At 41.1% G+C, this 17,512-nt stretch overlaps 1 protein-coding gene across 9 annotated transcripts in view; it reads left to right on the top strand.

The window, feature by feature from the left end:
• Positions 1 to 789: 789 nt before the first annotated feature.
• The window catches only part of SYNRG (synergin gamma), an 85,458-nt gene continuing 68,735 nt past the window's right edge, over positions 790 to 17,512 (top strand). For 4 of the 9 annotated variants that reach the window (XM_027519065.1, XM_027519066.1, XM_027519064.1 and 1 more), the window contains exons 1-3: positions 790 to 936; positions 8,119 to 8,159; positions 11,610 to 11,731. In XM_027519065.1, coding sequence (XP_027374866.1) covers positions 860 to 936; positions 8,119 to 8,159; positions 11,610 to 11,731 — 240 coding nt within the window. In that variant the 5' untranslated portion in view covers positions 790 to 859. Of the gene's footprint in view, positions 937 to 8,118; positions 8,160 to 11,609; positions 11,732 to 17,512 lie in introns of those variants that run through there. The other 5 variants (XM_027519069.1, XM_027519067.1, XM_027519068.1 and 2 more) reach the window with 4 other exon arrangements.

Genomic DNA, 17,512 nt, shown 5'->3' with positions numbered 1-17,512 from the left:
GAGGCTCTAATTTTTCTTCACTTTCTGTCAATCATTTGCATATCTGAGGTTGTCGATATCCCCACCCGCAATCTTGATTCCAACTTGTAATTCCTTCAACCCGACAAACCCGTTACTTGCTAATAAGCAAACGATACCTCAAGGCTTGAAAAAGTTTACGTTCAACTTTTACATTTTCTTACAGTAGTTTGACAAGGAAAACAATCACAGTAAAAATATGCCCAGATAGGTTAGGTGCAATAAACCTTCCCATGCACCACCGTTTTGGCCCTGATTGTAAGTAAAAGAAAAACGCGGAAACCAGGTGACTAAACAGCTTCAGCTTCTAGGACAGGTGCCAAAAAAAATCTTCCAAGTTGCAGGGGAAAAGTAGAGCTCATCACTAATGGACGTTGTGAAGCTATCAAAGGGGCATTCAGGCTCCATCTATCCTTTGTGTAAAAAGTAGCAATTAAAGAACACCCGTGTACCCACCATCCAGTTTTTCAAACTGGACTCGTTCTATTTCCATTAACCAAGATGATGGTTTTTCAAACGCAGGAACGACGACTCCCTGCAGCTCGGACAGCTGTGTCCTCCACAAAGTCTTCCCAGAGAACGAATCAGCTCCCTTAAAACTGGGCCCAGACCGCCCCGCCAGTCTCCCCGAACCAGAACTGCACCCGGAGTCCCCTCTTCGGCGGCCGGGTCACGTGACGAGGTGGCGCGGCCCCTCCCCCAGGCGCTGAGGGTCACGTGGGCCCGCGGCCCCGCCCTGTCGCCCTAGGCCGCGGCAAGGTGGGGCCTGGCGTTCGCCCCGGAAGTGGCTGTCGGGAGCTGACAGCTGCTGGGAAGGTGGCGGCGGCGGGCCCGGAGCAAGATGGCGCTTCGGCCGGGAAGTGGAGCTGGCGGCGGCGGGGCCGCGGGAGCCGGCACAGGGGCCGCCGGGGGAGGCAGGTGGGTGTGAGGAGCTGGACCAGGACGCGCCCCGCCGACGCAGGGGCCCCGCACCGGCGACGGGTGGTCGGCGGTTATGGCGGTTTTCGCCCGCGCCGACCCCTGTTCCCTGGAAACTAGGGCTGCGGGAGAAGGGTCGTCCTCCGGTAACCGGGGCCGAAGGGGCGGATGGAGCCTGGGCGCCGGACTCCTGTCCTCTACACTCGGGTGCTCTGGGGCCGAGCGGGGAGGAGACGGGGAGGAGGCGAGGGTCCCTTTGGCGCGGTTGGCAGCTGGCCGGGTGGGTCAAGGAGGGACCTCGACGCCTCGCTTCTAGCCCGGCTGTATCTGAAGCTGCCAAAGACTTCCCTTTCCCAGGGATTCACCAGGGGCTCGGAAAGATCTTTTCACAGAGCTGGACAGGTGTTTCCAAGATATATGTGTGTGTGTCTCTTCGCACACTTCGTCTTTCACCGTCTTGTCCTTTTACTTCCTTAACATACCAGAAACAGGAAAACCTGAAGACCTTTGCATTTGCTAAAGAGCTCTTGTAGAGGTAATTCTTAACACCTGTCTCCTCAATAAACACCAATTCACTGTTGAACAGCACGTAGGCAGTTATCAGGACAAAGCTTCCAGACTTTTACTTAATCCTTAAACAAATTTGCTTTCTCTGTCATATTTCAGCTGCTAATCGCCAGTGCTTCCCATATCCAGAAGGATAAAAGAAATGAATGAGTGCAACCTGGCAAGTTTACCATTTGAGGAAATGCTTGATTCTGTGAAGTTTATATCCCACTTCTGTTAATGACCTAGTCTGACTTTGTTTTGCTAGCCAACCCGAGGTTCATACACATTTGGAGATAAATTTAGTTCTTTATCTTAAGCATCCCAAATTATTTTTGGAAAACCAAGTGTTAGTTTTTTGATATGCAGGGTTTTAATTTTGGAGTCATGAATACCACAGTGTGAAGTCTTTAAAGTCATCACCTCCTGCAGGTGCTTGTAATATACATATATATATGTGCCAGAAAAAAGCAGTTGCTGTTAAATAAACCACCTGTGTGTGACTCCATCTTTCATTTTCTCTACACCTTTAGATTTAAGACTGCTTTTTTTCCCTTTTGTTTTCAGATTTTCACTGTTGCATTAGTTTTTCAGCATATTTGTTTTTTTTTTTTTAGCATAAGTCATTACTGGCTGGAGAAGACAAATACGTAAATCTCTTTTCTGAACATCAGGACATTTTTTGAGGGGCATTAATTTGATCAAGTATATGATGAATCATGGCACCAAGTTCTGGGGAAATATAAACTTAAAAGAATTTGGCATTCTAGACACAGGTTTGGGGGTTTTTGTTGTTTTTTTTTGAGGGGGATGTTTTTCATTTGGGGATTGTTTTTGTTTTCAAAACAGATGAAGGCATCTTTGGTGTAGAATGTTGAGTGGATCGTTTCCTTTAGTCTGTAGTAGTTTAACATGAGCACAGTTTTTTTTTTTTCCCTAAATATGGCCTGAATTGTGATAGAAATTAGAACTTTAAAATTTTTGTTTTCTATTTAAAATTTGGTTGTAGTAATGTTGCATTATTAAACTAGAGGATATATGAGAGAATAACTCAATTTTATATTGAAAAATGTGTGGTAAGTATTCCCTGCATTGGAGATTTTCCGAGGCTGAGAAACTATGCTTAATTTAAAAAGTGGACAGTTTTTAGAGACCAGTGGTGAGGGCTGAAGAAGCTAATGTTATGGCTGCGACCTAAGTATATTTTAGGGAAAAAGAAAAAGAACCAGGTGGTCTCTCTCAGCTTTTAATAGAGGAAATACATTAACCATAATTTACTGTATTTCTTAGGTACTTGTCTGTCTGCTAAGAGGCGAAGCAAAAAGCACTGGCATTTTCCACCTTTACTAATGTTAGCCTACTTTTGACTGGTATCCTGAATGGGCTACTTGGAATAAATTGTAGAGTTGTGTAAAGGGCAAAATTTGTCCAAGAGATGAGAAGTAAAAAAGCATTTTTTAAGTCAAGTATTCTAGGGAAAAAAAAAAAAGTTGAAAAATCTTGGTTAGTCTGTATCCTTCTGGGATAGTATCATTAGTAAGCTTGTCCATTTCCTGCATTTATAAGCTCCTTAAGGGCCTCCTCATCTTTTTATCTTCCACAGTATAGTACATTGTACACACAGAAAACATTGTATAAATATTTGTGGATTCAAGCATCATTGGAGGCAAACAAGAGCTATTTCAGCTGGGCCTCACTTTGAGGAGGGGTCTGCCCTGGTGGCTCAGAGGTTAAAGCTGCCTGCAGTGCGGGAGACCTGGGTTTGATCCCTGGATCCGGAAGATCCCCTGGAGAAGGAAATGGCAACCCACTCCAGTATCCTTGCCTGGAGAATGCCATGGACGGAGGAGCCTGGTGGGCTACAGTCCACAGGGTCGCAAAGAGTTGGACAAGACTGAGCAATTTCTCTTTCTTTCATTTTGAGGAAGAGGAAAGGGTCAAGAGATTGTCATGGAGATGGGAAGGCCTAGTGAACAGTAGGGGACAGCAGGTAGGCTGGATGGTGGACTGTGGCACTGAGTGGGAGAGAAGAGTTGTGAGAGAAAACTGAAAAAATTCTGGTCCAACTGGAGCGGGCCCTGAATATAAACTAAGGAAATTTGATTTAAGGAGGAATCACTACATTGTTTTAATCCCAGGAGCAGCCTTATCAAGGGCTTCCCAGGTGGCGCTAGTGGTAAAGAACCCGCCTGGCAGTGCAGGAGATGTAAGAGATGTGGGTTCGATCCCTGGGTTGGGAAGATCCCCTGCAGGAGGGCATGCAACCCACTCCAGTATTCTCGCCTGGAGAATCCCATGGACAGAGGAGCCTGGAGGGCTACAGTCCATGGGGTCTTAACAGAGTCAGACATGACTGAAGCGACTTAGCATGCACACATGCAGCCTTATCAAATGGTCCTTTAGGGAGATGCGCCTCACCTGTGCTACATGAACTGCATTAGAAGCCATAGCGTCTGCCGGTGGGGAGATCCATTGGGAGGTCTTGTTGTGTCCAGGCTTCAGAGAGAAGGAAAGGCTGATCTGGGTTAGTCACGAAGATAGCTAAAAGTGGATGAATGAGATAGGCATGTGACCAATAGAGCTCACAGTGCCGCTTTCATACCAGGACACAAGTGACGCACAGTGGTTTCATCTTTGAAGTCAAATTGCTTGTCATCTTGCTGCCCAGTTTTTGGCCAAGCTTTTGCTGTCTTTATCAGTATCTTACCAGTCTTTAAGTACGGTGGCTGTTAGTGGTCTAAACATTTCAGAGAGTCTTATGAGTGGTACATAGGTCAGTAGGTAGTTTGGGTTGTTGTATAATTATTGGAGTAAGTCATGTTTGTCGATAATATTCTTATTTTTATTAATTTTTGTTAAAATGTAGTTGCTTTACAGTTTTATGTCAGTTTCTATTATACGGCAAAGTGAATCAGCTATACATATACATATGCCCCGTCTTTCTTGGATTTCTGTCCTATTTAGGTCACCACAGAGTACTGAACAGGGCTCCCTGAACTAGGCAGCAGGTTCTCATAGATATGTAGTATGTATATAGTGTATAGTATCAGTAGTGTAGATACGTCATCCTTATCTCTCAATTCCTCCACCGCTCCCCTTCTCCCCCTTGGGCTTCATACCTTTGTTCTCTATGCCTGTGTCTCTATTTCTGTTTGGCAAATAAGATCATCTGTATTGTTTTCCTAGATTCCACATATATGCATTAATATACGATATTTGTTTTTCTCTTTCTGACTGACTTTACTCTGTGTGACAGTCTCTAGGGCCATTCAGGTCTCTTCAAATGACCCAGTTCTGTTCCCTTTTATTGCCAAGTGATATTCCATTGTAATTATGTACTACGTCTTCTTTATCTAGTAATACCCTTAATTTAGTTTTTGTGTATGTTTTCAAAGTAACCTTTATAGGTCTATAATCTTTAAAACTGATTTTGAAGTCTCAACATGTTGACTACTTAAACACATTGCTCCTCAGTTTATAAATCTTAGTGTGTGATTAACTTTAAAAAAAACTGAGTCCTACGAAATTTCAACTTGCAGTTTTAACATGTTATCCACTTAACACATTGCTTAGCTAATAAATTTTGTGTGCTGTTCAGAAAAGCTGTTCACTGTTCAGGCCTCTCTTTGGGTGCAGGCCCACTTGTCAGCAGGATTTGTGAGTGTTTCAGATCCTCTACAAGGCTGTAAATGACATGTAACCGATAGCTGTCCAACTAGAAATTTGTAAACCACCTTACCAAAAAAGTTCTTGATCAAAGTATTTTAAAGTTACAAGACTCTGCAGTTTGGGTTTTAGGCCTTTTCCTGGTCAAGGGGGGTGTTGTGCAATAAAAAAATGCAAAGACACTTAAATTTGGCATAATATTCCTGGATCTCACTATGTGCCTAGAAAGACTCTCAGAAATCCCCTTCAGATTCTTATCTTCCAGATTTAAGGACTTTTCCCACTCAGATTTTTTCTTCTTCTGTATTTGTCCCATTTTCTTTCCCTCTGGTCTCAGAGAAAGAAGTCCTTCATCCTTTTGCTGTGTTAATCCTATCCTCTCAAAAACCTTGTTTCTCAGTCTCTAATTATATCTTTTGTATCCTAAATCTTTATCTCTGCAGCTCCTGTATCCTGTGATGAAACTGCTCACTCAAAGATCATCATTTTTAAAAACAGCAGTCTTTATTTATTAACCCCCATTCTTATCAACTTCTCTATAGCATGAGACACTGGTAACTCCTTCCTTAAATGTGGTCCTACCCCAGTTATAACTTTCAGCTATAATCAATTTCCTTGGTTCTCAGTGGCCATTCCCTACACAGTTTTCACTAAGAATTCTCCAGGGTTGCCTTTTGTTGTCTTCTAACTATGTATACACATCCCCTTGACTCCTTCATCCACAACCAGACCTTATATTTTTTTCTCTTTTTACCTTTATTTAAAAGAGCCTAGGGGACTTCCTACTTAATCACTGGACTCTGTACTTCCACTTCAGGGAGCACGGATTTGATTCCTAGTCAGAGAACTAAGATCCCACATGCCACAAAGTGTGGCCAAAAAATAAAGAAAAGAGCCTAGCTAGATTGATGCAGACCCTTCTCTTGCTCTGGCGTTACTTCTCTGATTGCCTGTTAGAATGCTCCCTGTGGACACCTTCCTAGCACCTTGCTCCCCACACCTGCTAACATTGGGTTCCTGTCTGCAGTGAACAGTGTCACCATCCTTGTAGTCACTCAGGCCCCAAATTTCAGAGGCATCTTCAGTTCTTTCAGCTTTTTCAATACTGTTTGTCCATCCAGGTAGTTGCTAAGTCCTGTTGATTCTTCCTTTTAAATAACTTTCATTCATCTCTTCTTTTCCATTCCTCCTACTCTGGTTATGGCCCCTTTCTTATTAAGATTACTTTAATAGTTTCTTTAGCTATTTCTTCTTACTTCAAGTCTTCTCTGCATACCCCATTACCAGAGAAATGTACAGCACATTCCTGATCATTTCTCTGCTGAGAACCTCTGACATCAGGGTGATGTACATCCAAATCACAATGAGGTAGTCCTACACACTCGTTAGGATAACTATCATAAACAAACAAAAATCCAGAAAATAAGTGTTGGTGGAGGATGTGGAACCTCCACCTGGTCCATTGGGAATGTAAAATGGCACAGCTGCTGTGGAAAACAAGCAGTTTTTCAAAAAGTAACCAGAGAATTACTATGTGGCCCAGCAACTCCACTCCTAGGGAGAGACCCAAAAGAATTGAAAGAGGGACTCCAAGAAATACTCGTACATCAATGTTCATAACAGCATTATTCACAACAGCCAACCCACTGTCCATCAACAGATGAGTTGGATAAGCAACATGTGGTAAGTACAAACAATGGAATATTACTCAGCCATAAAAGGGAATGAAATTCTGACATGTGCTACAACTCGATGAACCTGAAAATGTTATGCTAAGTGAAACAAGCCAGATGCAAAAGGACTAGTACTGTATGGTTCCATCTAAGGTGGCTAGATTAGACAAATTCATCAAACCAGAAAGTAGAATAGTGGTTACCAGGGGTTGATGGGGGGAGAGAGTAATGGGGAGTTATTGTTTAATGGCTACAGAGTTTCTGTTTGTGATGGTGAAAAAGTTGTGGAAATGGATCTTGGTGGTGGTTGTACAACATCGTAATGCCATTGAACTATACACTTAAAAATGGTTAAAATGGTAAAGTTTTATATTATGTATATTTTACCACAATTCTTAAAAATCTGACTTTATGTACTCTTCAAAATCAGACATTTTAAAGGCCTTCTCCAGTCTGCTTACTTTTCCAATCCTGTGTCTTGTATTCAGCCTTAAATCATTTTTCTGAACGCGCTTCAGCTTCGGCCTCTGAACTTCTGTTCAAACTTGCTGTATAGTGTGCCTTTCTTTTACAATATAGCTCGAGAGGCACCTCCAGAAACGTTCCCAAGATTTAACCCATCCAATTAGTCTGTTTTCTTCTCATTTCTGTTAGTATTCTGGCCCTCTCACAGGCCCTAGTACAGTCTATCCTATGTTAAAAGTTATTTGCCTGCGTCTGTGTCTTCAGCAAGCCTGAGCTCATTCAGGCCTTTTGTGTAATAGGCACCCAATAAATGTTCACTGAATTGAATCTAATCCAGCCCTCTCATTTTATGGATGGAGAGATCGGAATCCAGGGGAGTCACACAGCGACAGAAGCAGGATCAGTTTCAAAGTCTTATCTCTTCTGGTTCAAAATTTTCCCCCTTGGCTAACCTGCTGACTGTCATGCATACTATGGATGCTCAACCTGTTTTGATGGTGGATAATTCAATACTTTATTATACCGTGGAACAGATACCAGGGCCCTGGTTACAGTTTTACTTATGTAAAATGTTACGTTTTATCTGAAATCTTTGCACTAGGAAGATCCTCATATATTTTTTAAAAATATTATTTATTTGGCTGCATCGAGTCTCGGTTGCGACATGCTGGTTCAGTAGCTGGGATAGGCAGGCTTAGTTGCCCCTAGGCGTGTGGGGTCTTTGTTCTGCAGCCAGGGATCAAACCCGCATCCCCTGCATTGCAAGGCAGATTCTCAGCCACTGGACCACCAGGGAAGTCCCAGTCCTGATGTATCTTTGTTCTGTTTTCAGCTTCATGTTTCCAGTTGCCAGTGGATTAAGACCCCCTCAAGGTATGTGAAGGTTTATGTTGTCAGCTTTCATTTTTCACTATTTGTTTCTGAACTTGGGGATTAAATGAGTAAAAAAAGTTCTGTTGCTGCCAAATAGAGTCAAATTTTCTTGTCTTGAACCTGACAGCTTACTCCTAGAATTTCTCAAAAATTGGGTAATCTGGGGAATAAGAAAAATTATTCCTCATTCCTCCCAAACTTATTTAAATATCAAATCAACAGGTTGTTATTTAACCTCAGAGATGAAGGAGACTTTTAAGACAGGAGTATTAAAGAAACAAGTGACAACAATGAAATGAATTGTAGTTCTCTGAATGCCAACTTTCTCCTGTCTTCTAGATTGTTAGCTCTGTGGGGCAAGGGCTGTGTCTGCCTTATGTTCATGAGTATCTCCAGCACCCAGCATGCTGATAGGAAATAATCAGGTCTTTTATAGCTGCTTATGGAATGAAAAAATGAACCTCTTTAGTTGTTTTAGCCTATGTTTTCTGTATATGAATTTGATCTTACTATAATCATGTACATAAGTTATCACATATTCTGCTTCTGTTTAAACTATTTTAAGTCTCTCTTATTTCTAGCAGTTTGTCTGCTAGGTATATTCCTTCTCTTTCAGTTTCAGACAAGGGCCCACCAGTATCTATTCTAGCTTTGTCTTCAAGGAAACAGTAGTGAAGGGGTATAATCTCAGCTCATGTCTCTGTACCACTGGGACAGAACATTGACAGAAGAATATGCTTGTCTGTCTTCTCACTTCCCCCACTCCTGTGTACCCACTTCCTCTCCACAGTCCAAGCCTTTCTGAAAACTGGCCCTTCTCACAAAGCCAGTGTTGACCGGTTATGGTAGGCCTGCTACAGAAACAGAGACTCCCAGGTTACCAGTAGAGATAAATGATAAGGAGCAGCTCAGTAGCAGGTGGTCAGTGTCTCCATTCATAATCAGTGATGGAGGCTGAGTTTCAGGTAAATTTTTCCAAGGGTCAGTTGTATTCTTGCTCACGCTTATTCATTATTTAAGCTCTCTCTAATTAGATGTGTCCTAGATTTGGATCAAGTGGTTGGAGGTCTGTTGTTGTTTAGGAAGACATCACAGCGTTTTGTGTTTATTTTTGTGGCTCCTAATTTTGCATTTTTATAAACTTTCAAGTAAAAATCTACATATGAAGCAAAGGAACAGGACAAGGATAGAGCCCACAAGGTTGCCTGATATTTTTTTCTTCTGGAATTTGCAGGTGTGTTAGAGTGGACTTTTTGATCTTTTGAAGGCTTTAAATTACACATGGGTTATTTCTGAAAGCCTATACAAGGAACTGACAAGAAGAGTGGCCACCAAAGTGAATGGGAGACAGAAGGGAAGCAAGACTTGTTTTTCAACTGTTTGTACTTCTGTGGCTTTAGATGTCATGCCATATCTTTGAGTTACCTGTTCAGGACTTAAATACAATTATGAAAATACATAAAACTAGAGCTCCAAAGGCGTCAGAGGGATAACAGCCTCCTGTGCTATATCCAGCCTCTGCACTCTCGTTGTGCATGATGGCTCACTCCCTTACTCTTTCAAGTCTTTGCTTAAATGCCATCCTTTTGGTGAAACCTCTTCTGACTATGAAATGGCAGCCACTTCTCTCCCTGACTCTCTTACCCCCTACCCTCACCTGATATTCACTTATTTCTTTTTATTATCTACCCCAGTTACAGTGTAAGTTCCATGAGAGTCAAGACCTGGCTTTGTCCAAAACTGTGTACCTAGAATGGTGCCCGACTTAGAGTAGGGCTTCAAATATTTGAATAAATGATTAATATAAGGGAATAACTTGCCACTGATCAGTGTTACCTCAAATGTAATATCCATGCTTCTGATACTAAACTCTGTAAATACCTTGAAGGTACACAAAATCCACTAGATAAACATGGTAGACTTTCAGGTCAGTTCAGTCACTCAGTCGTGTCCAACTCTTTGTGACCCCATGAATCGCAGCATGCCAGGCTTCCCTGTCCATCACCAACTCCTGGAGCCAACCAAACTCATGTTCACCGAGTCGGTGATGCCATCCAGCCATCTCATCCTCTGTCGTCCCCTTCTCCTCCTGCCCCCAATCCCTCCAAGCATCAGAGTCTTTTCCAATGAGTCAACTCTTCGCTTTACCAGACCTTTAATTTTTTTTAATCAAAATTTGATTCTTTTAATCCTTCTACTAGAACTAGCATGGATGTGATCTGTGGTACAGTATAAAATTAGGATGAAATTTGTGTTCAGGCTATGTAGGGATTTTGTTTTATTCTCTGTTGCATACCAAGTATTTAGAACTGTGCCTAAAATATAGTAGACATTTAGTATTTATTAAATCCCTGGAGGAATGTAGTTTTCATTGTCCTCTTGGGACTACTTCTTTGGAAAAGTTTGGGAGGTACCATACGATAAATCATACTTTCATCCATTATATACTTTGCATGCCAATGGCTGTTTTGTGGTGTTATATTAACCATATAAGGAAAGAGAAGAGAAGTACCAATTCTTTAAGCATATTAGGTATTAAACAGTCTTGTGAATGTGAAACCGAGGTACAGAAAGAAGTTAAGCAAGTTTGCCCAAGGTCCCAAACCTAGCAAGTGATATTTTTAGTTGGCTTCAGAAGTTCATGCTCTTAACCTACTTTTGTATTAAAAGAAGCTTAATTAATATTAACTCTTAACTACTAGTTATTTGCTGCTGCATAGAAAATTACCTCAAAACTTAAACAGTTTACTATTAAAATAGTAAACCACGCTGTGTCTGTGAGTCAGGTATCTGGGAGTAACCTCACTGGGTGGTTCTGGCCCAGGACCAAGGAGATTGCAGTAAAGATGTCAGCTAGGACTGGAGTCATCTAAAGGTTTGATGAGATGGCTCATTCACATAGATGGCAAATTTGTGCTGTCTTTTGGCGGTAGGTCTCAGTTCTTGCCACATGGATTCTCCATTCTCCATAGGACTGCTTGAGTATTCTCGTGATGTGGCAGTGGCTTTCCCAACAGCTGATCCCAGAGAACAAGGATGAAGCTGCACAGTTACTGAGAACAAGCCTCGTTTCCACAGCGTCCCATTGCTTATACTGGTCAACCCTATTCAGTGTGGGAGGGAAGGACAAGGACATGAATGCCAAGAGATAGAGATCCCTGGGGGTCATCCTGAAGGCCAGATAGGTCATGTTGTGTATTTTTTAAGTGTGTGCAAAAATTCTGTACAAGTATTATCTTCATTTTACAGATGAAGTTTTGTTAGCTTGCCCAAGATCACAAAGCTAAGAAATTCATGGACCTGGAATTTAAAGCAAGTCTGTCTCACACCAGAGCCTATGCCTTTTCCTCTCTACTCTGCCATTTCCCAAGAAACAAGTCCTTTAGGTACTTAGAGTTTTAAGAAAGTAAAGTGCTTACTTTCGACCTTAACAATATCTTTGTTTTTCAGCAGGTCTGATGCCGATGCAGCAGCAAGGATTTCCTATGGTCTCTGTCATGCAGCCTAACATGCAAGGCATGATAGGGATGAATTACAGTTCTCAGATGTCCCAGGGACCTATTGCTATGCAGGTACTTGCCTCTTCTTAGCCAGTGTTTACAAAGTTATTGTTAATTGTCTACATACCAAGCTACGTACTCGGAGCTGAATGTTATATTTAGAAATAAGTGTGGTCTGCATCTTAGGTGGCTTCCTTTGAAATAAAGTGAATATATGCCACTGCCCCAACCCACGTCTCCACGGGGAGATGCTCAAACGCTCCCAGGCAGGTCTGGCTCAGTCTTGGGGGGTCACTGTTCCTTTCTGCTGGGTCCTGGTGCGCACAAGGTTTTGTTTGTGCCCTCTGAGAGTCTCTGTTTTGCCGAGTCCTGTGGAAGTTCTGTAATCAAATCCCACTGTCCAGAGTCAGATTCCCTGGGGGTTCCCTGTCCCTTTGCTGGATCCTCAGGTTGGGAAGTCTGATGTGGGGCCTAGAAGCTTTGCAACAGTGCGATACCTTCTTTGGCATTATCGCTCTCCAGTTTGTGGGTCGCCCACCTGGCAAGTATGGGATTTGATTTTAATGTGATTGCGCCCCTCCTACTTGCGGCTTTTCCTTTGTCCTTGGCCATGGGCTATTCTTTTTTTGGTGGGTTACAACATCCTCCTGTCAATGGTTGTTCAGCAGGTATTTGTATTTTTTGTGCTCTTGTAGGAGAAGATGAGCACACGTCCTTCTACTCCACTGTCTTGATTACAGGAGTGGGCTTTTTTTTTTTTGCCATGTATTATTTAATTAACATTTTTAATTTGTTATGTTTTAAAAAACTTCTTAAAGGAGTCTTTTGTTATTAAGTAAATAGAAAACCTCATTCGTTGTAACAGAGGATAACCAAAAAATAAATATGGTGAATCAAAACAGTATTACTAAATACTAGCTAGATGCTATTACTCGTTGGAGTTGATAAACCTCGTATTTACTTTCTCTTCATTTTAAAAAAAAGGAAATTATGTCTACAATTTACCTGTAAGTGGCTCAACCAAAAAAAAGTATAGATGTGTAGAAACAGAGCAAAGTGTTAATTTCAAGTTTTTAGTTTTAGTGTTCTTTCAAGTTTTCTGTAAGTTTTCAATTAAAAAAAAAAACAAGGGGTTGGGTGAAAATAACATGTAAAACGAGATGTAAATGGGAATCTGAGAGTTGCAATGGAATTAAAGAGAATTTTCCTGCTGTCATGCTGAACATATATCCCTGTGTAACTGGTCATGATCACAGGTAGTGTCGATTAAAGCAAATAATTGTTTTGTTTTGGTTTAGAATTGGTGAGTGAAATTGATAGTATCATGACTTAATAAGTGTCGCCTAAGAAATGGGCTTTATCCATATCCATTTAGATTTCCATATTTTTGTAAACTATCTTCAGCCATGGTATCCATTTAAACCAAGTAAACTGAATCCAGGAGTCAAATCTTTGGTGGAATTCAAAAAAAGTGTTATATTATTTTTTTAAAAGGGAGAAGGAGAAAGAAAAAAGGAGGGAAAAAATCATTCACAAATAAACCAGAGCAAAAGAATTTTGTATTACTAATATTTTAAGTGCCACATATTTCTTTTTTTACCTAATTATTTAAAATTTTCTATTTCTGCATGTTTTATATATATATTAGTACAAGAGCACATGTATATAACTTATAAATAATGTTGAGTTAATCAGAATTTAAGTTTAAACTGTTGTCACATTGAAGTCATTTAAGCAAATAAAGTTTCTATGCTGTCTGTAAAGATTTAGGAAAACTTCCAAATCATTCTTTTCTTTTTAATTTTATTTGCTTTTAAAAAGTTTTGGCTGTGCTGGGTCTTCGTTGCTGCGTGTGGGCTTTCTCCAGCTGCATCTGCTGGGGCTGTTCTCTGGTTGCGGTGCATGGGCTTCTCACCACAGTGGCTCCTCCTGTTGCAGAGCACAGGCTCTATGGCATGCGTGCTCAGTAGCTGGGGCACAGGGGCTTAGTTGCCCCATGGCATGTGGAATCTTCTTGGACCAGGGATTAAATCTGTGTCCTCTGCATTGGCAGGTGTATTCTTAACCTCTGGACCACTTGGGGAAATCCCCAAGTCATTCTTTATTCATCTCCACTAGGAAGAAAATGGGAATGAATTTAGCTTTTGTAGAGTTTAAGTTCAAGTTACTCAGCTTTCACTAGGTTATGCTGCAGAAACAAAAATGCCTAAGTCTCAATGACTTACAGAAACAGATTTCTCATTTGAGATACCTGTCCTTGGATGAGCTGGCTCTGACTCAGCTCTGTGTTCTTTATCCTGAGACCTTTACCTAGGACATCTCAGACTCCTGGCATAAATGAGAAGAGATGACCAAACCCTGTGATGTCTTTTAAAGCTTTCTGTCAAAGGTAGGAGTTATCAATCACACTTCTGCTTACAAAGGTAACGTGGCCCAAACAAACATCAATGGGGAGTCTACCAGGAGGAATGCACACCACAGAGGGATGTGCCAACTTCTTATAGTAAGGGCAGCAAGTCATTGTAAACAGGCCACCAAAGAATACCATGTGTTTCTAATTAAGATTTAGTAAGCTTCCTGCTTCAGCAATATGTGAACCGTGAACTTCCAGATGTTCAAGCTGGCTTTAGAAAAGGCAGAGGAACCAGAGATCAAATTGCCAATATCTGCTGGATCATCAACAAAGCAAGACAGTTCCAGAAAAACATCTATTTCTGCTTTATTGACTATGCCAAAGCCTTTGACTGTGTGGATCACAATAAACTGTGGAAAATTCTGAAAGAGATGGGAATACCAGACCACCTGACCTGCCTCTTGAGAAACCTGTATGCAGGTCAGGAAGCAACAGTTAGAACTGGACATGGAACAATAGACTGGTTCCAAATAGGAAAAGGAGTATGTCAAGGCTGTATATTGTCACCCTGCTTATTTAACTTATATGCAGAGTACATCATGAGAAATGCTGGACTGGAAGAAGCACAAGCTGGAATCAAGATTTCTGGGAGAAATATCAATAACCTCAGATATGCAGATGACACCACCCTTATGGCAGAAAGTGAGGAGGAACTAAAGGGCCTCTTGAAAGAGGAGAGTGAAAAAGTTGGCTTAAAGCTCAACATTCAGAAAACGAAGATCATGGCATCCGGTCCCATCACTTCATGGCAAATAGATGGGGAAATAGTGTCAGACTTGATTTTTGGGGGCTCCAAAATCACTGCGGATGATGATTGCAGCCATGAAATTAAAAGACACTTACTCCTTGGAAGAAAAGTTATGACCAACCTAGATATTCAAAAGCAGAGACATTACTTTGCCAACAAAGGTCCATCTAGTCAAGGCTATGGTTTTTCCAGTGGTCATGTATGGATGTGAGAGTTGGACTGTGAAGAAAGCTGAGTGCCGAAGAATCGATGCTTTTGAACTGTGGTGTTGGAGAAGACTCTTGAGAGTCCCTTGGACTGCAAGGAGATCCAACCAGTCCATTCTAAAGGAACTCAGTCCTGGTTGTTCATTGGAAGAACTGATGCTAAAGCTGAAACTCCAGTTCTTTGGCCACTTCATGCGAAGAGTTGACTCATTGGAAAAGACTCTGATGCTGGGAGGGATTGGGGGCAGGAGGAGCAGGGGACGACAGGATGAAATGGCTGGATGGCATCACTGACTCAATGGACATTAGTTTGAGTGAACTCCAGGAGTTGGTGATGGACAGGGAGGCTTGGCGTGCTGCGATTCATGGGGTTGCAAAGAGTCAGACACGACTGAGCAACTGAACTGAAGCTTCCTGCTGAAATCTTAACAAAGGATACAATTTTAAAATCAATTTTCACACTAAATACCGTTTTCTGACTTGCACGTGTGTTTGCTCAGTTGTGACCCCATGACTATAGCCCTCAGTCTTCTCTGTCCATAGAATTTTTCCAGGTAAGAATACTGGAGTAGGTTACCATTTCCTTCTCCAGGGGATCGTCCCAAACCAGGTATTGAACACGCGTCTCCTGCATTGGCAGGTGGATTCTTTACCACTGCACCACCTGGGAAGCCCCTTCTGACTTAGGTAATTATCTGAAAAATGTGTTAAAGAGTTTGAAATAACCAAAACACAGTAAGGATCTCTAATACACAGAGCAACAGTAAATAAGTGAACTACTAGGTTTGATACCACGGAAATAATTTCCCTCAGTATCAGGAGCTCCTAAATGATCTTAAAGTAAAGAGACTTCCCTTTTGGTCCAGTGGTTAAGAATCCACCTGCCAATACAGGGAACATGGGTTTGATCCCTCCTCCAGGAAGATCCCACAAAGAAGAGTAGACCCTGCTTGCTGCAACTAGAGAAAGCCCACGTGCAGCAGTGAAGACCCAGTGCAGCCTAAATAAATACATTTAAAAAAATGATAATCCAAAATCTTTTTCCATAACCTTTAGTCTTGCTGGCAGGTATTATATGCTACTTGGCATCTGTTCAGTATTCTTAAAGGAGAAACTTACAGAAATCTTACCTTTTTCCTCCAAACTTAATAGCCTTAACCAACCACAGATGTGTATGAAGAATACCTCTTATTCTTTAGTCATCCCTTAAATCTTTGAAGGATACACAGATAAAAGTCAAAGATGAAAATTAGTTTTGGTTGCCTCATAGCCCTCTACTCCCCAGAACTCATAAAAAGAACACAGGTAACAAGATTTCAAATACGTTTTGAGGTTAATATTCAAAATATTTCAGGTATTCAGGTAAGAATGAAATATATGATGAACAATGTGTGAGGCAGTAAACCATTTTTAGTTAAACTTTTAATTTTGAGGTAAAGTAGGTACATGTGTATGTAAGAAATAATACAGAGAGTCCCCCAGTGGTAACTGCTTGGAGAATGGTAGTATAATATCACAGCTGGATGTTGGCCTTGATACAGTCAAGATACAGAGCATCCACCACCCCAGGGATCTCCTCATGTTGCCATTTTGTAACCAAATTCACTTCTCTCCCACTTAATGCCCCCCTAACTCTTGTCAATCACTAATATATATGTCCCCCATTTCTATAATTATATGATTTCAGCATTAGCTAAATTGAATCACTAACATTTTGAGACTGGCTTTTTTTGCTCTGCATAATTCTCTTTAAATTCATCCAAGTTGTTGCATGCATCAATATTTCCCTTCATTTTATTATTGAGTGATATTCCATTATTGGATGTACTATTGTCTGCTTAACCATTCACCCACCGAAGGACATCTGGACTGTTTTTACTTTTTAGCTGTGATAGAGATTTTTGAACATAAGGCTTCATTTCTCTGGGATTAATGCCCAGGAATGCTAGATGGCATGGTATTTGGAAGTTTAGTTTTTAAAGAAATTGTTAAACTATTTTCTAGAGTGGTTATACCCTTTTACATTCTCACAGGCAATATAGGAGTGATCCAGTTTCTCTACATCCTTGCTTGCATTTGGTGTTATTTTCTGTTGTAGCCATTTGATAGGTGTGTTGTGATATCTCATGATTTTAATTTGCATTTCCCTTGTGACTAATGTCAAAAGAAAATTCAGGGAGCTTTACTTGATATGGATATTTTATTGGGCAAGAAACAAATTATTCCTGAACAGGGAGACCTCAAACCACAAGTGATTCTAGCAATTTATTATAAACACGAATGAATTCATTGTTTTCTACTGTGATTAGTTTCTAGAAATTTACTTTCCTTTTCATTGCTAAGCTTACTTTTTTGTAGCTTATTAGCTAGAATACTGTGATGTCACATTGACATGAAGAAAGCTTAGGTTTTGTTTAAGGTCAGGCAGCATTTCAGGGAAATCAGAACAGTGTTACAATTTGGTTATGTGACTGTGAGCCTGTGGT

This window comes from Bos indicus x Bos taurus, chromosome 19 (genome assembly GCF_003369695.1).
Source record: "Bos indicus x Bos taurus breed Angus x Brahman F1 hybrid chromosome 19, Bos_hybrid_MaternalHap_v2.0, whole genome shotgun sequence".
NCBI classification, from domain to species: Eukaryota; Metazoa; Chordata; class Mammalia; order Artiodactyla; family Bovidae; genus Bos; species Bos indicus x Bos taurus.
Note: the sequence above shows the minus strand (reverse complement) of the source record. Positions and strands in the feature narration are given on the sequence as shown.